Below are 26,574 nucleotides of genomic sequence, written 5' to 3'. Positions count from 1 at the left end.
ATAATAATGACAGTGATGAATATAGCTGGAACACAGCGAGTCATAAATCACTGGGCCTCGCCCCTAACTCTGACTCACCGCCTGGGCCTCCACGTGCATGTGTGTGCGTGCGAGAGAAAGAGGGGGGGGGGGGCAAGAAAAGGGAGGACTTGTCGTGGGCTACGCATCAGTGGATATGTCCAGTGACACCTTAATGTGCTTGGCTTGTTTGAGGAACCCCCGTAGGCAACCAGCTACACACACACATACACACACGAGCGCACAGACAGACAGACACAGATGTCTATTCGCAGGATAAAAGCGGGGTCGCGTGTATCTATTTCATGAGAAAATAGGAAGAGGAGAGGATGGTTGCATTCCTCATGCAAGCTTACTAGTGTTTTTTTTTCCTTCCATCTCTCAATTCCACAATTTTACACCTCTGCCTCCTTTAAGAAAGATACCAAGTTTGTTTTTGTGTGTGTGTTTGTTAGAGAGAGAGAGAAAGAGGGGAGAAAAAGAGGGCTGCAGAAGCAATAGTGAGAAATCATTAAAAACATGGGAATGGGATCAGTAAAAGGCAGTTGAGAGGGGAGGACTCAATTTGGGCTTAGATGGAAACATGGAAGCATGTATGTGTGTGTGTAGCAGCCGGGGCATGGATTTATAAAAGTAGGGATGGGGGTGCAGAGCGGGAGAGATGGAGGGCAGAGGATGAAGATGAGGGTAGGACGGAGGGCGAGAGGAGGGAATTGCCCCCTCTAGTCATTAGAGCTGGAAAGGGGGTTTAGATACAAGGTCCGTTCTGCTTAACCTGAGCCTGCTAACCATTAATGGGGATCAAAACACACAGCAAGATCAATTGTGTGTGTGTGTGTGTGTGTCAGAGAGCGAGAAAATGTGTGTACATGGGGGGAGGGGGTCTAAAAAAAGGGCATGATGGGAGTTGGTTGGAGACAGGAACGTCCTTGAGTGTAAATGGTTGTTACAGGGGGGGGGGGGTTGTGTGTGTATGTGTGTGCGCGTGTACATGAAGTGTACGAGTGTGTGAGCCTGAGTGTATGTTCTTGTCTTTTACTTGTGTGTATTAGTAAAAATGTGTATGTGTCCCTTGTGCCCTTAGCTGCTCTAGCTGCCAAGATAAAGTGGAGCAGGCCACCAAGTCACAAAGACACTCTCACACAAAGACTAACACCATCGTTGTACACTTCTACATTCGTTTTCACATATTGATGGATAATAAACCTATTTCAAAGTACGATTTTCCACATTTTTAGAACAGTAAATGCCTATTATGTGTCTGTGTGTTACACACTACAGTGATTTAACACTCGATGTCGGTGTGCTTTGTGCCTCTAGCCTGTGTGTGTGTGTGTGTGTGTGTGTGTGTGTGTTGGATGTGTGTGACACACCGCTCTTATGTAGCTTATTGGTTTCCCCAACAACATACCTGCTACAAGCGACATCATTTCCACACTGAAATAAATGACTACTAAAACTACTGTGTAACCCACTGCCTGAAATCTTTACATCACATCCTCGAACACACAATTGTTTCATAAAATATGCCAGCGGTACCTCAAACCTCAAAGTCGTTCTGCCCACTGGCACTGAATACTTGATACGATTGTTGATTACATGTTTCCTGAACTTTGTTTTTCTTTTTTTAGAGAATTTCATTTTTGTAGTTCTTGTATATCTGCTTGTGTTAAGACAAGCTTAAACAATGATGGACTGAGGCATAATTAGTTTTGGTAGTGTTATCGAAACTCAGGTATCATATTTGCGCTTGCAGTTTTTATTTATTTCAAACAATACCAGCCCTATCTGCAACAGTAGTTTTTTTGGAATCCAAAGAGTGCATCACAGATTACCAATTTAATTACTGCAGCTCCAGTCATGAACCGCTGGCCTTTGGCAAAAACAAAAAGACAAAAAAAAAAGACAGACATTGTAATTTTATGGCCAGGCTTTGGTTTAGCATGCACCAGAATCGACTAGCCTAGCCTCAAACAACTCTCACTTAACAGACACATATCGCACCCTTTTTAATCAGACAATCTTTTCCTAAAGCCAGTTTTAGATCTATTAAATACAGGCATATTCACATCATGTACAACTCCACTCCCCCCCCCCCCAACTACCTCTGCTTCCTTCACTCACCACACTAATGAGACAGAAAAACGAGGGGAGCAGCTGGGCCTGGGGAGCGACAGAGATGCGACATGCTCTCGTCGCCTCCTCCTCCTCCCCTCCCCCCTCTCCTTCTTCCCTCCCTACTATCAAAGTAGACACAGGCCTCACCAGCGGTGGGGCTGGTAATGACCGTAGGCGCGCGCGCGCACACACACACACACACACACACACACACACACCACATGTGACCTATAACACTTCCTGTATGTCTCTGTGCGTGTAACGTCTTGATTATTAGTGAACCGTTGTGGTGGTAATGTGTGTAGCTGGTGTGTGTGTGTGTTGCTGTGTAATTAAATCCAGTGGGGATGAGTTGTGTTGAGATTGGACAGTGGGTAGGAGGGCTAAGATATACAGCAACTAATGGCTAACAGGGGTGAGGTCTGCTCTGGATAGTCGGTAATAGACTGTGGCGGAAATTACTTTTGCAACATGCAATCCAACAGAATTTTCTGTGTGTGTCTGTCAGTGTGTGTGTGTGTGTGTATGTGTGCAGGCTTGTGGGTCAACCCAAATTAAATATGTAACTGGAGCCAAGTGTGTTAACAAGGCATTGTTAGCCCTATACCATCACCTGTGGTAACTGCTATATTGAGGTGTGCTGGATATGGAAGCTAATGATGGCTACATACACACACCCATCATTACTGCACACACACTGCATGTAAGAATTTCATAAATATGGTTCCATGTGGTTTGTTATGTTGTCATTTACTTACTGCTTCACGGCTGCACAGAAAGTTTTGTGTATGCGCTGTGGAATTTTTGTGTGTATTAATTTGTGTCTCTCCAACACTGAGCTCACCTGTCTGTCAGTCAGCGTGTAGATGTACTGCTGGTCTGGGCTGAACAGCATGTCTCTCAGTAAGGGATTTCCTCCCTCGCTTACAGTCACCTTCTCGTAGAGCACCGCCGGACGATTGGGACTCACAGAGTTCACCAAGATCTACAAAGGAAACATACCAGAAAACAGTTAGAAAAAGACACAAATACTTATTGTGATAATTTCAAGACAGACATTTCAAGGCAATCTCAAATACTTCTTTGCATAGCACCCATCACCAGCTGCTTTATAATAAAACCATCACAATAAAAGCTTTCAAAAAAGAAAGTCAGAAAGCCTGTCGCTTGACAAAAGCCAGGATAAATTGTTAAAGCTGAAAATAATTTTATGCATTTATGTATTACTTTCCTTGCTCTAAATTTGCAGTACACAAGGCACACTGCGACATATGAATCTTTGTTTTCTCACATGTCATGTCCCCTTTGCAATTTCCAACAAACGTTTCTCACATAGCATATTTTCCCCAAAACTGAAGTTTAAACACACTGCAGTCTCAGTGTATGTTTCTCCAGCTGGGGAAATAAGGACGCATTAACTTATTATTAAAGTGGTAGGCAGTGTGAAAAATTTCCAAATTTTGGGAAAAGGTTGAAAGCTGCTTTACAGAGCCATGTAAACGGCTTAATTAAAAGGCTAATAGCAGTACTGAATGTCTTATCATTACTGTAAACACAAACATGATTACAGAGGTAGATTCATAAAGAGGAACATTATTGAGTTTTTACAAGTTTATAAAATACGGCTCGATTCAGCACCTGGGTGGAACTAATGAAAACACTTTTAGGACTTAAATAATGACAACACAGCGGCGTGTATGAAAACATTGTGGTCCTGTATAAAGCCCAGAGAGAATAACAATGAGACAATATCTTTGGATTTCAATGAAAACTTAATCATCCAACACACCTGTAGACAAACGTAACTATCCATCTCACAGCGCAAGCAAGCAGGTGCGTGGAAGCTCAAATTTTCTTTGTGAGCGTTGGCGAATAATTTGCCCAGATATGGAAAGTAATGGTGCAGATACAAGATAGGAGATTGGCTGGCTGGGATGGCTGGGAGCCAAAGTCATCTCAGCAGCAAATGAAAAGCACAGAGCGACTGGGGGGAGGGCAACTTTCAGCTCTCCATTACTGAGCTTTGTCGACTCGCACTGCTATCAGCCCACAGTGACAAGGAAGGGACAGCAGGCAATGACTAGCTGGAAAATGATACTGAACACACATAAACACACACACGCACCAAGATACACACAGACAAATAGGTTCACACCCAGATAGATGAAAATTGATAAGATGAAAACACACACACAAATGATGATAGATATGCATAAGCTAATATGTGCTCTGATAGATATGTACACACACACAAACACACACACACACACAAAATTAGGTTTTGCACGGGTGGACGCTGGGCGCACACACTTTGCGATGAAAGAATGTATTTACAATCTCACCAAAAGAAACCAGGGGCAACAATCCCATTATCTCTCACTGCCTGTGTGTGTGTGTGTGTGTGTGTCAGAGAGAGAGGGAGGCCAAGAAAGATAGAGAGAGAGAGAGAGGCTCATAAGGCTGTGATAAAGCACTGGAGATGAGAGGAAATATGGATGTTATTATCTAGATAATGGGCCCGTAAACAAAGGATACATTTCATTCACGGATGGTTCGCATCTAGATGAGCATGCACACACACACACGCACACACAGACACACACACGCACACACCAACGCACATGGCAACATAGTTTTTAAGCACAGACAACCATATCTAGTAAAAGTTCTGGGTGACACACGCAGAGGTGAAAGAACAGTTTTTGTTCTGTGGGCTCCCAGCATCATTTTCTCCCCCCTCTCCATTTCAGTTGGCAGACACATCTTTCTCTGGACCAGACAGCCATGTCCACGTCACTGGCTAATGACCAGTCCCAGCCATGACTGGTTGTGCACACACAAACGCACAATAATACAGAGAATGAAAGTCTGTCTTTCTGTCAGCCTTCCTATCTTCTGTTTGCATCCATCTGCTTGTCTCTTTGTGCATCTTCCAGTCTGCAAAATCCCAAACGGACAAACGACTGCCTCTTCATATCTTCCCTCTCTTTGTCCATTGCTGATTCCAATCTCACTTTAGAAACAGGGACTCATCCGCTTGGCGATGGTTGTTAACACATGTTACTTAATCTAACTTTTTCCTTTTATATCTTTATTTCACTCTTTATTCTCTCCCTACCTTTTCCCTTTCTTTGACGATGCAGTTCACATGCAGCGCTAACGTTTTTGTTAAAATGTGTGGGGAGAGCAAGAAAGGTGAGAAAGGGAGAAAACAGAAGAGTGGGCAAGTGAGTGTAGGTGACGTGTGAAACAACAGGTAATAAATCCTCTCAAATCAATTTATTCCACCGGCGCTGCGGCCAAGACTGGCCGGAGAATATGGAAACCATGGAAAGAACAAAGGAGTATGGAATGCAAACGGAACAGATGGATGCGATACATGAGGACCATTTGTCTAATTGAATCAAGCTGAGCTACTGCACCTGGAAAACAAGCACTAGAATCTAATAATCAGGTTAACAGGGGGGATCTGTACATTTAGAAGGGTTTAGAGATTTTTCTAGAAGAGCTTAGAGTGTGCCTACAATCGTGTGTGTGCATGTAAGCTTGCGTGCCTGTGCATATGTCTGTCAGTTTTTACATTTATCTGCAAACACCTGTCGCATATTAGCGTGCACCAATGTGTTTTATCACACGTGTATAAATTCACATGTTTATAATTACATGTGTATAGATGCACAGCCCTGTGTTAATAGTCATATGTGTGCGCTACAGTACATCAAGAAATTAATGCAACAGTCAGTGATGACAGGAGACGCTGCCGCTGTCTCATTTTCTCCTCTGTATTGTTCAGCTTTCCATTAAGTGCTTGATGGATGGATTCATAGAGTGATGCTGTACTTGTGTTTTCAGGAAAAGCCATCTCTACTCTCCTGTCAACATGTATAATGTAACATTAACAGACCTTAAACACATTACAGGCACCGTCTTAAGTAAGTACGTAGAGAAGCACTGAGAGAGGGAGGAGAGGACGAAGACAAAGCAGAGAGCTTAACAGTGGGGAATAATGAAGAGCAAAAGCCACTGGTAAAGCAGATTAATAAATTGCAGTAGGAAAACTATTGTCTTTGTCTCTTAGTGGCTCTGATGTAAAACTCCAATCCTGACTTTTCACAACTGCTACAAAGAGATCTGTTATTTCCTTCATGGACTGTTAATGGTGTTTATCAGCTCAGCAAAATAATAAAGAGATGAGATAGTAACTGGTGTTTTCCACTACAACTGTGCTCTCCAGAGAGAAGCGGCCCTAAAATGTTGAAAACAAAATCTAATGCAGTTAATGACTGAAACAAGATGTAGAATAACTTATAGTGCATCCCTGTAAAGTGGCCCATTTCCACAAACTCCAACATTCCCCAACATCCCCAGCGATTTCATGTCCCTGTCTGCAACATGCCTCTTGATATTCAGAAACACTGCATAATCCCTGTATGAGGAAAAAAAGATTGTAAACAAATAAAACCAACACTGCACCATCACCATACTGAAGCATTCCCAACTACCACCCTCCTCCTCCTCCAACATCCAACATCCATTTTGTTTGTAATCTGTTGTCTGTGCATTAACACCACCCTCAACCTGCCAACCCACCCAAAAGCCTGTAATGCCGGGTTTTATCTGCGCCAGGCAGGCCTGGTTAGCTCTGATAGACACACAGGATAGCTAGCTGGTGATAGGGAGGCTGGCGGCATGAGGGTGAGAGAGTTGGCCGATAAGACAGTAGCTCGTCAATGAGAATGATGCCTGTCATAGCCGCAAGTGACAACTGATGGAGCTTGTGTACATGAAATTGAGAGACTTAAAGGCGGGGAGAGACAGAGCTCATCAATCGTGTGTCTTATATTGCATGGATGTACTATGGGAAGAATGGCAACAAGAAGGAGGAAAGGAAAGGAAAGTGAAGGGAGCAAGGGAGCGAAGGAGGACTGAAGGAATTAAAGAAGAATGTGTGCAGAAGAAGCAGCTTTATTCAAAGATGCACTTATTGTATAAAAATATCACTTTATACAGTAAATTTAAATAAGAGAGGGGAAATAAAATCAAGAAAATAAAGAGGGGAAGGAGAAAGTTCAAAGCTGCCAAGGAAATGAATTAGCAGCTCATGGAACGAAACAGAATGAAATGGTACAGGTGTTCCCAGGTCTGACTGAGAGCGTGACACATCCAGTATGAGCATGCAGCTCAAGTAACGCTTTTGAGCTGTGTGTGAACACAGAGCTCACTAGTAGCATGTAGGATCTCTCACACACACACGTGTGCAATCACTACCTTTATACAGAGGTAAACTCGGAATAACTAGCTCTACCCATGCCTAATGGCAGCAGGCCCCACATTCCTGGCTTTGATGTGGCAGAGGGCCACGTGTGTGTGTGTACGTGCATGTGTGTGTGAGAGTGAATGTGTGTAAGGGGCCCTATGGGAATTCAGTGTGGCGCTCACCACAACAAAAGGAAATTAAGAAAAGTAGCAAGAGGGTCATGAACACAGAAGAGAGAAGTGGCAGGGTCCTACACTCAGTCACTGGACTGAAAGGAGTGATGAAACGGGGGAAGGAGTGAACAACAGATGAGACTACTTTGTATTACCGCTCTCTAGCACCTAGGTGATATTGTAACATACCACTCGTTCGAAAACAGCTGGGTCTTACCGTTATCAAAACTACCAATTTTTCATCTTTAATTCATATCAGTACTATGCTCTCTTAACAGTATGCCATCCTTCCTGTAGTTGTTAACATTTCTTTTTGAAGATCACGTGATATGACAGCAGCTATTGTCTTGAGGTGAGATATGCACTTGAAGATAAAAAATGAAGACAATATGATCAAAAGCAATTATTATTATGTTTGTTCAAGAGAAAATTCAATCTTAACTGAAATACCAAACACAAACTTATCCCCAAATTTCACCTTCCCCTTGACCTTACAGACACCCTGCAGCTCCATTGTGCCTGGGATGAATTCACACACAGCCAAATCAACTCATATAGCAGTCTGTCCGCATTATATTGGGCTTAGTGGAGACTACTTAATGAGAGCTTCGTTGTAAATGTCTCCCATATCCTCTGTGTCCCTCTTTAAGCTGTGCTTTCTATCAGCAGCGGGGGCGTTCGGATAAAGGGCTGAAATCACTCACTCCCTATCGCACGGAGAGCTTGGCAGAACTTGAGCGCAGCAAGACACAAAACAAATCCATCAATTGTTCTGAAAGAGTTGCTATTAGAAACATCAGGAAGCATACCTTTTCCCTCTCATTGCATATGTATGTGTGTGTATTCAGGGCATTTTCAGTAACACGGAGGACAGGGCCACTAGCACTGACCACTGAGCACTTGAGCCTGTACACTCCAACACACACACACACACACTAGCATTGCATAGTGGGAAGCAGTTCACTCATTCTCTGTACTACTGCAGCATCTTTTAGTGAGAAGCAAGCATCCCCTAAATACAAGACAAAAATGTTGTGATGGAATGAGTTGTTTTATCTAGCAAAAAAAGACACTTTTTCTCCCGTGTGTGTGTGTGTGTGTGTGTGTGTGTGTGTGTGTGTGTGTGTGTGTGCGCGCGCGCGCGTGCGTGCGTGTGTTTGCGTCTGGCTGAGTAAGTTTGAAGCTGGGAGCAGATGGAGCATCACACATGAGTGAGTGATAGCCCTGATACATCTTTGGGACAAATCCCCCACCACCACATCACACACACATAAATACACACACTATATACAGCCGACATATAGAACAGCTCCGAGTAAACGTATACCATATGTGGGTCAGATAGTCAGAGACCAAGCAGCCTTTCCTTCAACAGCACCAAGACAGACAAAGAGCTATGGTGACAATGATGGAGGAGGCGTGCACTCAAACACATAAACTCACACACACACACACTCAGTGGAATGTCAGTATGGTTGCTATCAAAACACAGTGTGTGTCTGGGCCGTGTTATTTTAAGGTCTGGGAAGGAGAGCAGATGCAATCATGAATTTCTACTATCTTTTAGTTTAGTTTTAAAGAGCTTCATTGATGTGAAATATGACATTTGTATATTTTGAGAGTGTGCATAGAAGCAAGCACTGCTATGGTGAATAGTCCTTGCTTCTTAAGATTATCTCTTTATTTACAGTATCTCACCAAAGTGAGTACACCCCTCACATTTTTGTAAATATTTGATTATATCTTTTCATGTTACAATATTGAAGAAATAACACTTTGCAACAATGTAAAGTATTGAGTGTATAGCTTGTATAACAGTGTAAATTTGCTGCCCTCTCAAAATAACACATCAACCAGGTGAGGAGTACAAAGTCAAGTGTAGTGGCCTTTTATTGTGGCCAGCCTAAGGCACACCTGTGCAATACCCATCTGATCAGCATCTTGATATGCCACACCTGTGAGGTGGATGAATTATCTTGGCAAAGAAGTACTCACTTACACAGATTTGTGAAAAATATTTGAGAAATAGGCCTTTTGTGTACAGAGAGAAAGTCTTAGATCTTTGAGTTCAGCTCATGATGAATGGGGGCAAAAACAAAAGTGTTGTGTTTCTAATTTTGTTCAGTGTATATAGATGTACAGACGCTCGATGGACTAGATAACCTAGATGAAGAAAAGAGAGGGGGATAAAGAGAGCATGTGGCAAAAGCCCTTTTTCTTTATTATGAAGCAAACAAAAAACACACACTCGCACATATCTCCGGTAATTCTTCCACACATTACTAACACTAATGCACACATCTTCGAGTCGCCTGTAGCACAAAGAAGGGGTTTCAAGCCCTTGTCTATCAATACCACTGCTCCATTACAAAAATCATCTGTTTTTATCTTTGTAAGGATAAATTCCTACTGTTGAGATTATTGTTCCTTTTCCAGGTATTCTATTATAGTTTGAATTGAGATTTGGACAGAATGTAATTTAATGAGCACTTTATTCTTACAACAAGTGAGAGTATATTTTAAATGGGGGTTTTCAGGCCACTTTTTGAAGCTGCACCTGACAGCTTCTATTAAAGATCTTGAAGCTTATATCAAGCATGCGCCAATGAGTTCATATATGTGGCCCTGTCATGCAGTGTATTCTGTCATATCAGCTTACTTGCTATGCCAACTCTTACCGACTGGCTTTGGTATTCACCCACATGTCTACGCCATGGTTATTCATGTGTGAGCCTGTGGCCTTTCACCAACAGAGCTTACAAAAGGTCACATACTCGCACACACAGCTACAGTACAGCCACACAAACATGCAGCAGACTGTGGAGGAAGAGGAGGCAAGGAGAGAAAAGGAGAGAGGGAACAAAAGGCCCCAGCCACATGATTCTCCCAACACACACACGCACGCATGCAATATAGTGTAAACAGGATGAAAGAAAGTGAGCAGCAAATTAAACCTCTTCATCAATGTTAAGGCCTTTTAATCCTCATGCTCGCTGAAATTAAAAGACCTCGTCATCACTCTATCCCTCTATCTGTACCCATGTCTTGTATCCTCAGCCTTCCCCCACAATGCATTTCTCTCCCTTTCTCTCATTCAGCTTCCATGTATTCATCTGTTTCCCATCCCCTACTCCCCACCTTTCCTTCCTCCCTCCTCTCTCCCTCCAAATTAAATGCCTTTAGCTAGCAGTCGTCAGATAAGTGTGTGTAGTGAGTCGCTAGACACAGCGCGTGGTGGCATTTCATCTTCAGACCATCACTAAATCACACTAACTCAATCATCTGCATGGAGTTACACACACGCGCGCACACACGAATAGTGTGAAAAGCACTGCATCAAGAGAGGTGCTTTACTATGACTGATTTTATCAGCTGTCTTGCAAACGGGGGAAGAAGCTGCACCACAACATTATCATATACAATAAGATGAGACTTGAAGATAGAGCTTTCCAATTGAATGCCTTTTTAGTGTCACCATTTAAATGAGAAAAGACCTCCTCTTACATTGCAACACAAATCCCTTATGGGATATCTCAAACGGAACAATATTACACATTTACATCAAAGACTGCTGAGAGGATATTCATATTAACGACATAAGGTGAACACACTTAAAGACTATTTAATATTATATGGCTATGGCATATCAGAATACAAACCTGGCACATGATTCCTACAGTGACACTGGCATCTTCGGATCGCCGCTAACCCTTCAAGTCACTGAGAGCCATGCTAACAAGCTGCTAGCCTTATCAGACGCAGGAAGGTGGCAAACTAAACAAAGATTGGGAAGAGTGCAAAATGCAATGAGGGAGGACAGATGCTATCATCCATGGAGAGCGTATGTTGCTTTGAAGAAAGAAGTGGAGCACATGCAAACATGGGAAGAGATCGGCTGAGGAGTAGAGTGTTTGTGTAGAGTGAGTGGGGGAGGGTGTGTTTGTAGGAAAGAAAGTGAGCGTGCATACAAAGTGTGTGAGGCAGTCTATCAATCTGCATGCGTAGCAGAACGTTCGTGTGCGGCGAATCCATGCAATTGTGTGTATGGAGTCAATCTAAATCAGTCACATTAAAAAGGCATAAATTAATAGCTGGAAGAAATGCAGACCATAAAGCACACTCCCCCTCTTGATGTGACACTATGCAGCGCCGCTTGACCCACCATTTGCTGACTAGATCAGCCATTCACTAGGATTACAGCGAATAGGATCTAATCTTCAGCTGTAATTACCAAGGTAGGTATGTGTGAGTGCATGTGTGTGTGTGTCTTCCTGTGGGAGAGCCAAAGTGATTACATGGCCACTGGTGCCTCTAATAGCATCTTTTAGGGAGAGAGAGAAAGAGTGGGGGGAGAGATGAGTGATTTCCATCTTTCTTGGGAAGGACCAGAATTATGGCGGAGGAATTCTATGGTGGTTAAGATGTGGGTCTGTTTTGACTGTGCCGTCATGTAAGAGAGAGAGAGTGAGTGTGTATGTGTGTGTGCGCACGCAGATGTTTGTAATAGATGTAACACAAGAGACTAATGGGAGCCAGGCCAAAACCACACCTCAGTGTAATGTGTGCCAAACCATTCCTGGCCACAAATGCTTGCCTCTCCTCCGCCTCTTTCATTTCTCTATCTTGCCCTCCCCTTTTATTTAACCCCCTCCTGAAGCACTTCTCTCTCTTTTTTTTTTTATTCACTTTCAACTTCTTTCCCATCCTTTTATTCTTTTTGTTTAGACTCTTTCTTTCTCCTCTCAAACACCTTTTTGAGTCCTCAGCCCTTCTCTCAACAGTATCTTCCTCTTCTTTGTTTCCAACACACAAGCAAAAAAGTAAAAAAAAAATACTTGCGCATACACCACAAACACCCGTGACTGAAAAAGAATCCCGGGGAGAGAAGGGAAGAGAAAGAAGTTGACGTAAACAAACTCAAGATGAGCACAGGGCACAAAATGGCAGAAACCAGCGGACCACAACACTGTCAGTTGTGCGACACAGAAGATGTTTTAAATTAAGAATAAGGTTACTGGTAACAATAGGAAGCTTGGTGGCTTAAATGAGAGGAGATTTAGGGGGGAGAAAAGTAATGACAGAACACACACATGCACACACACAAATAACGTCTGGCAGTTGTAAAGAACAAGGAATGCAGATCATGTTTAAAATGAGCTTTTACAGCGTGGTTTAGAGCGATTTACAGCAGTGGTTGGCCTTGTGTGTGTGTGCGTTTGTGTTTAATCAGTGAGTGGCAGTGTGCTAGCGCGGTCCTGTAAGTTTAGTGTTCCAGTAAGGCGAATTGCTCCACCCTAAGACACACAAACACACGCCGTCCTGCTTTCACTCATTCCTTATTTACTTTCTTGGTCTTTATTTTTGTTTTTCTTCTCATTTAGTCAATAAAATGTCCGAAAATAGTGGAAAATGCCCATCACAATTTACCAGAGCTCAAATTAACATTTTCTGACCAACAGGTATAAAGTCAAACACTGCATGTCTTTGTAAAATAGGCGGTGCTAGACATAGGAACTACTCGCAGGTAGCTGCCAAGCTAACAGCTAGCATGCTAGCAAGCCAGTAACATGCTGGTCAGTGAACCTGGTTCTCAGAGGTCCATAATTTTATATTATAGGTTCCTCCATTTTGCCTCTGTGGCTCACAATGCCTTTACAGGTCAGCACTGTCAAGACAGTTTGTTAATTGTAAAGGTCTCAAATTTGCATGTCAAAGTTCCCCAAAGACTCTTAAATGCTGGTGAGAACGAGCCTTTAAAGGATTAACTCGTTAATCAACAATTCATTTGAGTACTATACTTGACTATTCAAATGTGAGATTTCAACAGAGATGATGTTGGGATTGTTATTACAATGTTCATTTTATTACAACCCTCTATTTCAGTGTCTGTTACGCAATATGTAAGGAGTTCAAAAGTGCAAACTCGGGGAAAGGTATAGGATGTTGTGTTTAGGGATGTGTGTATGTGTGTGTGCTGCTCCTGGTTACTGTAGAAGAGAGGACGCAGCACATTCCTGACATGACTGCCCTAATCCTGCCCTTCAATACATCCCTCTACTGCCTCACCAACTACTCTGTGTCTGTGTGTGTTGGTGTATGCCTGTGAGTATGTTAATACCTCAGTATGCGTGAAGAGGAATCTGGAAAGACATGGGCATAGCAATCTCATAACAATAGGTGCAGGGAGGTATGGAGGAAGCGAAAAGGTGCGTGTGTGTACGCTGTGTCAGTTCCACATTAAAGGATAGTATCAGGGAGGGAGAAAAAGAGCGTGAGTGAAAATGAACTTTGGGTTTGAGTGAAAAAAACAAAACCAAAATCTGTGTCATGTTTTTGAGTTTAATGGTGATGTGGTATGTGAGCTGTAGGCCCGGTGGGGTTTCTGCTGTTAGCTTAACACGGCTGGACTCTGTTAGTGTTTGTCCAGGAGGTAGAATGCTGTTTTTCTTGGCATGAGGCTAAATGTAATGTCTTCTGTTGGGAGTTGGGGAAAGATGTCCTGATGGACGAGGTTAAAGTTGTTGATGCACTGAACCGGGACAAGGAGAGGGGACAGGTAACCGTTTCAAAACTAAAAATGTGCTTAAGTATCTACAGTACATGACTGAGTGAACTTGAGGAAGTTCATTTTGAGGTTTGCAGACTGCAATATTTTTTTTTAGCAGAGTTTGTCTTTTTTGTATACACATACGCACACAATAACTCACTTCCTTCAATGTGAGTCGCCCATTTCTCTTCTCCAACCAAGCAAAGACATCATCAGTTTCAGTATGAAACCAAACGCCTGACTCTGCAGTATAGCTCTTCTCCCCCAGCATTTATTCCCTCTCTGATTCCTCCATCCCCAGGTGAGACCACCCACTTTTTTTGCCCAGATTGCTAACTCTTCTTTGGGGAGAAGCCAGAGGAAAGTCCCTGGCTTAGGTTCGGGCCTGGTGCCGGGAATCCACCTCTGAAACGTAGGAGAAGAGAAAAAAGGAGAACTGGGAAGACACTGACAGGAACACAAGTGAGAGTTGAAACAGTGTGTCTCTCAGGCCTCCCCTATACTCTTTCAACACTTTTTCTTCCACCGCTTCATCTCTGTGTTGTTCATTCAGCATTCTTCTCCTCTCTACATTTTTATATCTCACTCCATCTTTCCCATTTCCCTCCCTCTCTCCCTCCACGCCGGCTCGAGCCGCTCTCCTAGTATGTTGTAATTGTCCACAGGGATGGTCTTGGCTGCTGCCCACCAAATACAACGAGCATCACTGATTCAAGAGCCAAAAGACTGGACTTGACAGAGAGAGGGAGAAAATGTTTTTCTCCATCTGTGTGTTTGTTTGTGCACGAGTGAGTGTGAGACAGAGAAGGAGTGAAGTCCAGTACAGGCTGAAGTGAAACAATTAAACAACTGAGGGATGGGGAAGAGAGACTAAGCCGATAAAGTCATCTACACAGAGAGGACAGGGAATAAGAGACCACACATAGCTCTAACTGGACCTTATTATAATACACTACACCATTTATGTCAGTGTGTGTGTGTGTGTGTGTGTGTGTGTGTGTGTGTGTGTGTGTGTGTGTGTGTGTGTGTGTGTCACAGAGGAAAGGGACAGCTGTGGAGAATACATGGTGACATTTAGCAGATGTGCTAGCCATGTGTGCAGGCACAAATGGCCAGAACACTAAAACCGAGACACGACCTAGTCCCAAGTGCTTTTTAATCCCTTATAGTCGTGATATTACTCTCATTGAATGACGCCAATGGGAAGGGAAAATGAGTAAGATGCATTTTTGACCCTTTTTTGACCCTAACCTCCTGTATTGCATAATATTGGAACTTCCATTTTATGTGTTTTTAATAGTTTAGATCAGCTAATTCAGCATCGGCTGTAGTTAACAGGTCATTTGTTGAGTAAGCTCCAACTGAAAGCAACATAAAAGGTCTTTTTAAGCTTTAACAGCATGTAACAGTTATACAACGATAATCTCAAAGTTATCTTTGATATAAGAGATGAAAATACAGAAAAGTAAATATTGCATTTACAGACAACACATAGATAGAAGTTGACACATTTCCTGGTATGTGCTGAATACCAGATGTATCACTGTGATTTAAAACATAGTGGTGTGTAAGGCGAGTCTATCAGTTCCCTATCCCCATCTGTCCCGGCTGTTGATCTCGATTTCATCTCACTCCTCTTGTCTCTTTTATGAAAACACAGGAACCACAGATATCTCCCAACACGAAGGCAATCAGTGCGGTTCAACGGTGTACACAAACTGGTGGAAGGAATGGGAGAAATGTGGTTTGTTCTGGCCATTTCCGCACCTGTCCACACCTACACAACCGCTACGGAAAGTAGGCGTAGATACAAGAGTGTCTATGTCCAAATTAGCCCCAAGCGATGGAAGGGAGAATCTGAAAGGCATTTCTGACAGTCTACAAGTCCACGATCTATCCCTTCCTGTAGTACCTGTTTACAGGACACCGTTGAAGGAGGTTGATAACAATGAACACACAAAAACCAGGAAGCGGATGTTGTCTCCCTGCCAATGAGTGGAGCCGAGGGATAATAAATCATTCACCCGCTACACTCTAGTCGATGAAAAGTGATGACGGGTACACTGAACAAGAAAAGTGGGTACAGCTATCCATCCTCTGGTCTCAGCTGAATAGACGCATCGTATGCTTCTATATGTGGGCTGCAAGCTTGGCGTGCTTTACTCAAATATCGTCTATTAATACCTCCACTGCTCAAGTACAGCCACTTTACACTACCTTATGTAACCGCAAGGTCACAGAGGGCACGGATAGAGATAGGCTGTGGTTGAAGAAGTGTACAGTATGCAACACATAGGAATACACTCCTCTGCACATACACACGCCACTCTCTGCCTGCACTGGAGTTGGCATGCAAGCGCGCACACACACACACACTCTCTCTCTCCAGGCATGCCTGAGCAGCTGGTACGACCAGGTGGAGGACAGATGCCCTGCCTCTGGTTTGGCCTGTAGCCGTGGTAACACAATGGGGCCCGACCAATGGCTGTAGTCTCTGGGGAGGAGGTGGGGATGGGTTTGGTTGACACCCAAAGCTATCCACAGCATACAGCCCACCCACGTTCGAGAACATTCCCGTCAAATTATGACAATTAAGACGCTGTAATCGACTGGTTGTTTGTTTTCTGTTACTTCATGCAGAGCTGGGTGACATTCCCCAATTAGCGCGAGCAAATTTTTTGCGACAGGGATATTACCAGGAAAACCAGGGAAGTGACTGTTTGAAAACTTTGTAAGTTTTCTGGAGTCTTTTGTTTTAAACAGTGTTTGTTTCCCACATGGAGACACTGTGTTTACATGATTTACAGTGTACTAAACCATGACTAAAATATTATGTTGTAACATGTTGAAAGAGCTGAACTTAGAGCAGTCCCACCAGACTCAGAGTACAGAGAGCAGGGCAACACTAAACAAAAAGAAAGGAAAGAAAGAAAGAGACCAAGGGCGGAGAAAAGGAGGAGTGATGGAGGAGAAAAAGGAAAGCTGAGTGACGAGTGCGAGACCTTTTTAAATCAGAGGCTGCTGGCTGCCAATTAGTAACAGACAATGTGTGCACGCAGTTTGTCTGACTGAGTGAGGGAGAGACGAAGGCAAACACAGAGAGAAAGAGAGGGCAGAGTTTGTCTGAAGTGGTGGCCAGCTGGGTCAACTCTCATTCCTCTATGTCAGTGAGGGCAGACATGACGGAGGTATTGGGATGAAGAAACGGACCATCAGTCAGTCAGGATGAGGAAGACGGTTGGGGCACGATCTGAGTGTAGCCAGGAACAGAAAGGAAGCAGTGACATGAAAGATAAATCCTAACCCTAACATTTTTTTCCCCAAACGAGACAGACTGTGTCTTCACAAGCAACTTGGACTGAGAAAAAAAACAACCAAAACCAGAAGTTGATAGGGGAAATACTTGCTCTTCAATACACTCAAAACGTAGTCCTGTTAAATGTTACCATAGGATGTGCAGAACAGTTGCAGGGGCCAGGCATTTGTGATCATTCAAGGCCCTCATTTACTCCAAAACTGACACGGACACAGACGTGGACCCATACACAGTTGAGGTCATACTATATTGGGCATTTGCATAGGTGAACATGTTCACACATGATGATCCTCTTTTTGAAATCTGAAAAGGGCTCTAACTAGCGCAAATCCAACTCCCCATGTTTTCCCTCTCTGCCTCTTTTGACCTAAACTGAGGCTCAAGCCTCACTCAGCTGCTGAAATTTAAGTCAAAATAAAAACTTGCAACACACACAAACACTCAGCGTGATGGCAGTGTAACAGCATTACTTGACAGGCACTGACATAGGCATCAGGACACTGCACGGCACCATCAGCATCCAAGGAAACGCCTCTAGTATCTGTGTTTGCTTTTGCGTGTCCCCAACAAAGCAGCCTCTGACACATGTCACTGAGCATTACATCTCGTCCCCTCGCCCTCTTCAGTCTGCTTTCTAGCCATGTCCCTCAGTTCCCTTCTGCAGGGCACTGTGCTTAAAATAAAGTTCAAATCAAAGCTAGTACGTAAATAAGAAGTGGAAGCAATTGAAAACTGTGTTAGAGTTAATGCGTGTGACCTCTTCTACACGCGGAAAATGCTAAACAAGTGCGAAGGCTTCCCCTGGACCAAAATAGGCGAGAGGGCACGGTAAAGTTTCCAGACAGTCAGCTGAGTGTACTGGACTGTCACAAGATCGCTTTTTATAGAAGTGCTCTTCATTGTGTGCCTCAGTCTTTAACAGTCTCTCTAACTCACTCACACACACACACACACACTCTCAAACATCTGCCAGCTTATCTTGCCCTTCCACTTCCTCCCGTCTCTCTCCCACTGCCCCACAGACAGAAACAGGAAGTGTGTATGAGCGAGGGAAGTTGTCCATATAGAATACAGAGGATATCCTTCATCCTAGATTACTTTCTCTCACATGTGTGTACAAACACAAACACACACACACAGACAATTACACCAACAAAGGTCTGATTGGAGGTGGTGTTTACTATACAGTAGGCCTTATACACACACACACACACACACACACACATATTGATGAATCTATTTCAGCTGTACTGATTTGACTTTAAATATCCACCCTGTCAAACAGTCTATGTTGATCCCATACATTGTGTAATTTATGTAATTAGATTCAGTTTAAATCTAACTGAACTGCCACAATGATAATCAATCAGTTGTTTACACACGTAAATGTACTAAGACAATGCGCCAAACCCAGCATGGACGGCTCTAACTCAGTTTAACTTCCACCTTCTTCCTGACTCATGTAAACACACACACACACACACACACACACACACACACACACTTTACGAAACTACAAAAACACAATGCACGCTAATAGATTCCTCAAAGGGTAACCACACGTTGCTATTAGCTCATTATACACAGAAAGAGCCTTCATGCTCACTCGCTGCCTCTCTCCACTTACAAGCAGAACCATTCACGTCCCAACAGACTGGACACACGCATAACACATGCAAAACACACACACACACCCCCCACTAAGCAGCAGCATGGGCGCTCAGCAGGATTTAGAGGACAATTAAAAAGCTCAATTAGACTTATATTCTTATTTCCAGAAATGAGCTGTGTTACAGATGGCGTGGCTCGCTCTTTGCGTTTAAAAACACACACTTTGCTGGTTTCCTCCTGAGAGACAACACAGAGAGAGGACGGAGGGATTTGATGTAAATATGTCTAATGTTGCTGCGTTTGCCAGGCTGTTGAGATAAGTGCCCAATGAAAATGTATCTCACATCCTTAAAATGCAATCTTGCTGATACTAATATGATATTGCATGTTCTCAAAAGGCAATTCACTTCTTTGGCTTGAAATCCCTTTGGTAATGTTTGCTTGCACGGTGAATGTAGCTGGAGATAGACTGTGTTTGTGTCATTCCACAAACACATTCACAACCTTGTTTTGTTCTCTAGCTCCGCCATTTCCTCCCTCCAGCCTTAAACTATTTACAGTTCTGCCTTCCCAAACCCAACCCATTCTCTAGCCTTTTCATCCAAGTTTCCCTCCTTGCCTTTCTTTTCTCCCTCTTCCTTTTCTGTTGCGTTGTTTCCAGTAAAAACAGTAAAAGTATCACAGTCCCATTGTCTTCCTCTCCTGCATCCTCCAAGTTTTTCCGATGCCAAGTCTGTTGAGTCAGCCCCTGCATAAATCTACTGTTTGTGTGTGTGTACTTGGATAAATTGTCGTTGGCCAGGTCACAAACTCTGAATAGACAATACCTTTCCATTCAGAAAAGAAAAGTCACAAGACCCACACAAACACGCACGTGCAAGAGGCAGATGGTCAAACCTGTAGGTTTTCCACGCCCGTTTGTGGAAGGGCAATGCTTCACTGTCCGCCCTAACTGGGTTCACATACACACACAAACACACACTCGCTCACACATGCAGAGGGGGCAATAAATTCGAACCACCACAATGCAACCCCCGCAATGGACATGGTGGGAGCGACGGTTAATGCCAGAAAAACATACAGAGTCCCCGAGTTCATCTAGAGGTAAACTTGATTCATACTCACAGGAGGGCATATGATGCAGTTCTTCAACGGCATAAGGAACTTGGCAACATATGAAAGACTTTTGTTTTTCTCCTGCCATCTTCTCTGAGTTGAACTGTTACAACAAGCTGAAAAACCTGATATCAACAGCAGCTGGATTATTATTTTGTTTTTACTTTTGTTTATTTCGTTTTTTGGCAGTTAAATGTCACTTCTGCGGCTTTTTAGTTTAGCCGCTTATGGAAGATAAAACTAGCTTTCAATCACAACGACAAAGGCAACAATAAAACAGGAAATCAGTGGTTTGTGGGAGTCACCGGCAACACCTCCAAAATAATTTCCTGATCTTTTCCTGTCATTGTACATAACTTTGTGGACTGAAGGCCTTACACCTAGTGAGAATATTATTATTATTATTATTATTATAATTTCACAGGCATGGGATCATATGCTTTCTAAATAAGAAAAAAAAGAAGGTAATGGGTTGGTGTGTCTCTGTTATTTTCTCAGTGATGGTTCACAGTTCTTGAGACAGTATTCTATAACCCCGCCAGTGTCTCCCTTTAGCCGAAACTCTTCTTCTATGTAATTCTTCCTCTATTTTTCTCCTTCTTCCTCTCCTTCTCTTCCAGCTGTCTTTTCCTCAGTGTCTATACCGACGGTCAAATCAACAGCTAGCCAAGCCTTTGTAGCATCTAATTGATGAGGTCTGACAGAGAGGTGCCCTCAATTTCCACCATCGCCTTGCTTTATACACACTCTTTCTTTATACCCCCCCCCTCCAATCACATGGAAGATAGTTTGTAGCCCACGGCAGCCTGGGAGAAACAGGGATGAACCAGCACATACACATTCAGGCATACACACTTTCATGCACTCAGGCCCATGCAGAACAATTGGCGTTCTCACACCCGCAAATGCAAGAGCAAGAAGTGTGACACACACGCAGATACAAACACACACACACACACACACACACAGAGAGAGTGCTAACTCAGAGCTGGAGTTGAGAAGTCCCAGTGGGAAAAGCCACTTTCCGGAACATTTTACCCAATTTGCATTGCTCCTGGCTCCATCGCCCTCTCTGAGGAGAGGAGATGGGAATGAAGAACAAGTCACAGGGTGTCTGTATGTGTGACTGTATGTCTCCAAAGAGTGTCATAACTAAGGGGTAGGAGAAAACATGTACGTCAGTTAACTCAGCACTGAGAAATATGCATCTTTGAATGCTCGAGAACAAAAAAAAAAAAAAAATCGCTTGTTTGTGCATTTTAAATGCTGCATACCCACTTGTTCAGCGGTTTCATCCATCTATCCAGGCATCCAGTCATTCAATACTCCATTTATTTAATCCCAACCTATTTCACTGAAAGATGCAAGTCAGGTTTGACTGCTAATAAAATTGGTAGGGTCCATGATAAATGTTATACACATATGAACACTCGCAGACTTAACTGGATGTGAATCGGAAGGCTGTAAACAGGCACACAAACACACATTTTGGGGAACATCCAAGGTTTCACAACATAAGGACATGCCCTTGTGGCTTTTACCAGTCTACTGAGGACCATGCCCCACACACACACACAGCGGCAGAGAGTGATGCAGGACCAATGCATTAGAGAGATGATGCAATGAGAAGAGTCAGCGCCGCAAGCAATCAGTCTGATTAAGTGTGTGTGCGTGTGCGCATGCGTGTGTGTCGCCTCGTCTCTCCTTCTCCTTTCCAGCCCTCCTCTGTAATCCCTCACTTGCTTCTTCCTCAGAGGAATTGGGTTGTTTTTCCAAGGTTTGACATTATATCATCTGGTTAGGTACACGTGGAAGTGTGACAAAAATACAGCTGTCAATACATTAGGGGACCAAGGAGAGGGGGATGGCTAGATGGTTAGGTGGATGGAGGAGTGGGTGATGAGACGGCGTCCAAGTGGTTAGTGAGCCACGTGATAAACCCTGCACAAACATGGGCGATAGAATATAAATATACAGTATAAAATATATACGGTATATAAAGTGAGGACTGTTTATACGGGTCTGCAACTAAGTCACTCTTCCGTTTCACATAAAACATTCTGAGATACATATAAAACTGAGCTGGATTTGGAGATATGACTATGTAATGGTTGTAATACACCATTTTGTTGCTTGCCTAATGCAGTGAAAGAGGAGGGCAATGATTTAAGCATTCTTCTACTGTTTTAGTACTGTGTGGACACAAAACCTTCAGCAAATAAACAACATTTTCAAATCAATCCACCTTACTGTGGACAATATGTCTCACCTGATCTTTACTTTCTGGTCCTGGAGGTCACTAACAATTACAATCCTACCTCTTTATCAGAAGGTCCAATCGAAAGCTAATTTCCCTTAAAGCCTGCCTCTTAACTCTAATCACCTATAGGGACAAACAATAGCCAGGAGCTCCTGAGCGCTACCTTCTCCCAGATTAACTCACCTCAGGCCTTTCCAATAACTCTTATTGGCTTTGTGACTTCAATGAGCTCCGTGACGGAAAAGTGAAAGATATGTATGTGAAAAAGAAAAGGTCATTTTTGGGAATCTGTGTACGATGACTTTAGGACCCTGCATAAAGGGGATGTTAAGAGTGTTTAGATGCCAGTAGTACCATGTAACATGTCATGTTAGCAGTCAGTGTATCAGCCTGTACAGAGTTGAGAGAGTTGTATACAATAGGATATAGCATAAAGCCAGACCTTTATTCAAAACAAAATCCCTGCAGTAGCATGATGCATCATTAATTGCGTGACTGGCTACAGTTCACAACGAGCTGTGCGTGTTCAGTACACTTTACTTTGATTACATGGTATTTCAAAGGACTAGAGCAAACAGAAATCTGCTGCCATTTAAATTGCCTGGTATAGAAATTACTGTGTATGTTAGAAAAAACTCAGTAGGAAAGAATCTGTGTGATAAATGCCATTATGTTGCGACCCACAGCACTGATGTCAAACCCTATTTGCGAGGTCCTTGACACACTCGCACAGCAGCGGTGTGGCAGCAGTCTCAGAAAGAAGGTGAGTAGGGTAAAATTGCAGCTGTGCCAGTTACTGCACATGAACTTTATCTGCCTGCTTCTCTCCAACACACTTCGTTCCCAGCGGCAGCCTTGACCCTCTTGCCTCCTCTTCACTCCACTGCATCACTAAATGCAGCCATTTTGGCTCCCGTAGGGCCCATGATAGAGTTTTGGTCGCCTCCCGGCCACATTCATACCACTGGGCCTGTAATGAAACTATGGATTTTCCATCCAAGCCCTGACACTAACTGCCTGTTTGCCGTGCATCCGATGTCTGCTGCACAATTCTGTACTGTATCTGAGGAGAGGAGAGGAAAGATTTCCCCTGCAACACCATTTCTGTAACTGTTTCGCATCTTTCTGGAAATTGTCATGGTTTGTCAACAGAACAGTATTAAACAACTACTACATGTTGACTTAGAGTCAAGAAACATGGAGAGGGAAGTGACAGATGTTAAAGAAAACCAAAAAATCTGTTTACTATTAAATATGACATATTTTTTATTAACTTATAACAAATTAGGAACATTTACATCATTTACATCATTCCTTAAGCCAAAATTCCATAGTGTGGTTGTAAGCAGATGTAATATCAAAGCAGCAGAGAGTGTAGACTGAATATCTGTTCACAGCCACTGTGTTGTGCATGGTTGAGCATGTCCTCACAAACACAGAGCTCATCTGCACGCACACAAACATGGAGACAGAATGAACATGCCGAGGGAGTTAATGAGCGAGTGTGCTGTCTCTGCAGTTTCACCACCCTCTCACATTTCTCCCTCTCTCTCCCTCGCTCTATGCGCACAGACACACACACACGGGGGTAAACATGACCTACAAGCCCACTTATTTCCAACCCCAGTTGAAAGTGCATCCCCAGCACTGTGCTGCTGCTCCAACGTTCAGCATCGTTGCAGCAACCCAGTTTCAATGTTGTGACTGTGTTCAAATCCCCTGCCTGCACCACAAACATCAATGCTCCCTGTGACTCTCTCTCATCTCTCGTCTCTCCCTCTCTCTCTCTCTCATCCTTCCTCTTCCTCACTATCGCCAACCATGGCTGCCCTGACTACTGTTGCCATGGCAACCGAGGAGCAGGCCCGCGCCACTGGGGGATTTGGAGACAACTTGGAGTAAAGACCCCTATGTTATTGGAACCTTATTATTGGGTGTGTGCTTGTGTGTGCTGGAGTGTGACTGTGTTTATTGTTGTGCACTCAAAACCCTCTGATATCTCCTGCACAATAATAAAACTGGTCTCTCGCGGGGGCATCGGTGCAGTCGAAAGTCATACCCTTACCATGGCACAGGAGGACTAATACAATTTAGGGGGAACAATGAAAGCCAAACATATACTCATATTTAACGTCAGACCTATCATTGATTTAACTACAACAGAATACAATGAGGGGTAATTGAGTGAGAGAAAGAGCAGAAAATGAGTGTGTGTGCACCCATCGCTTTCTCCCCCTCCCTCTCTTATACAAATCCTCTGTGCTGGCCCTATCCATTCCAAGGTTATCAGTAATCCAATAGGTTTCCCTGGAAGCAGGCAGTTTTCCAGAGACACAGCCAATATCCTGAAAGCAGAAACATCCGGAAGGAATAACTACCAAATGACACAGCATTTCCTCTCTTCCTGTCTTTCTCTGCGACAGGATGAAGGGGTTCCTTCCGTCCTCGGCTATTTCTTTCATCTGTTCCTCCCATTTCTTTTTTGTCTCTGGGACATTTCGGCATTTCACATTCAAGCTCCAGTGCATAGTCACACACGGTATATGTGAGGACTTGTTCAACATGAAGACTGGTACATACCCATGAACTCTCCCACTCTGGCTGGCAGTCATGGTTTAAAAAAACCCTGCCAAACTACAGAAACTATCAACCATGCTCTATCAGATGATGTACATGTGCGCACGCACACACACGCACACACACACACACAAAAACCAAGGCTAAAGTGAGAGGGACTGGTGTTATTTCTGGGCCACTAGTTCCCTGCTAGTGACCCATTAATAGACAGCACGAGGCTCTTTTGGATGATAACACATAGCTGGGAGTCCTTGGGCTGAAGCTTGGAGCGAACACAGGCTGAAGATGCAAGGTAAGCTTCAAACAGCGGGATATGAAGCATATGGGGTAGGGTTACAAGGGTTTAAGCTCAGTGCTTCACTAATGACAAATAAATCTCCACAGAACTCCACTGAAGAGGATTTTTAGCTTGTTTACAGTGCATTTAAGTTGGCCATCAAGTATTTACATGACACTTTGACAAGACCATACTGACCACCACTGTAATGTATGGTGTCCACATGCTAACGCTATCTGCTACTGTAGTTCATGCAGCGTGTGGTGCATGTATTTACATGTATGTGTACATGTTCTCACGTTTCCTGCCCGTTCCCCCATTATGTGCGCTTGCATTTGCTAATGAATGTGTACGTGTAAAAATGTGTGTGTGTGTGTGTGTGTAGTCTCTCTCTGGGGACCCTGTTTGCAGTGCTTTAATTAGCTTAATCCACCAGCAACACATGACCAGAGGAGCGGAGAAGGAGAAGGGTGAGAGGACGGCTGGAGAGAGAGGTGGCAGAGAGGGAAGGGTAGACAGAGGAGAATCTCTCTCCCCCTGCCATTTGTTATTCCTCCTCCAACACACACACACACACACACACACACCCCTCCATCTAGACTCTTGGCAGTGTCAGAGGCTGGCCAGTCCATTGTAAAGCCCCACGGGGAGGAGGAAACTGTCTCCGAGATGGCCACATGTGCTGTCGGAGGCCAACTAAACCATGTCCAGGGAGACGCTGTATTCAAACAGTAGCCAAGCTAAATGACCAATTAAATATAATAGTGAGGGCTTAATTGGTGTTAGCCAATTTAGGACGACACTGTGTAATTAATGTTACAGAGAAGGTTTGGAGGAGACTGCTGGGAGAGTCTGTGTACCTTGGTGTGCTAATTCAGCAACCCAAACCAGTATTTGTGGCCATTTTATGGGAAAGATGGTGTGGATTAAAGAAGGTAGGTGAAGTGAGAATAAGATAGGAGGAGAAAGAGAAAGACCACGAAGGGACAGAGTGGGTGGGGAGCGAGGGAGGGAGTGAAAGAGAGGACTGGGGGAGGGAAGGAAAGAAAGAAGATGCACAAACAAATGCTAGCCTTGGGAATAGATGCAATCAGCTCAGTCAGTCAGCTAATGACTAATTCCATGGAGAAAAGAGAGTAGCAGAAAGAGAGTAGCAAGGGTGTGAGTAAATCAAAGGGAGAAAAACAGAGGGGCTGGGTGAAAGAAGGGGAACAAGAGACAGACAGGGAGAAGAGAGATAGATGCATACATGACTAATTAAAGACTCCATCAGTTTGAAACATTTGAACCCAAGGAAAGGATGG

The 26,574-nt window shown here is 43.6% G+C and overlaps 1 protein-coding gene across 5 annotated transcripts in view; it reads right to left on the bottom strand.

The window, feature by feature from the left end:
- plxna1b (plexin A1b) overlaps window positions 1-26,574 on the bottom strand; it is a 191,664-nt gene that overhangs the window by 104,524 nt on the left and 60,566 nt on the right. For all 5 annotated transcript variants that reach the window (XM_038695462.1, XM_038695465.1, XM_038695464.1 and 2 more), the window contains exon 4: window positions 2,981-3,121. In XM_038695462.1, coding sequence (XP_038551390.1) covers window positions 2,981-3,121 — 141 coding nt within the window. The remainder of the gene's footprint in view (window positions 1-2,980; window positions 3,122-26,574) is intronic.

This window comes from Micropterus salmoides, unplaced genomic scaffold, assembly GCF_014851395.1.
Source record: "Micropterus salmoides isolate LMB-PRFRI ecotype aquatic unplaced genomic scaffold, ASM1485139v1 Ms_hic_scaffold_4, whole genome shotgun sequence".
NCBI lineage: Eukaryota > Metazoa > Chordata > Actinopteri > Centrarchiformes > Centrarchidae > Micropterus > Micropterus salmoides.
This window is presented reverse-complemented; position numbering and strand designations above follow the sequence as displayed.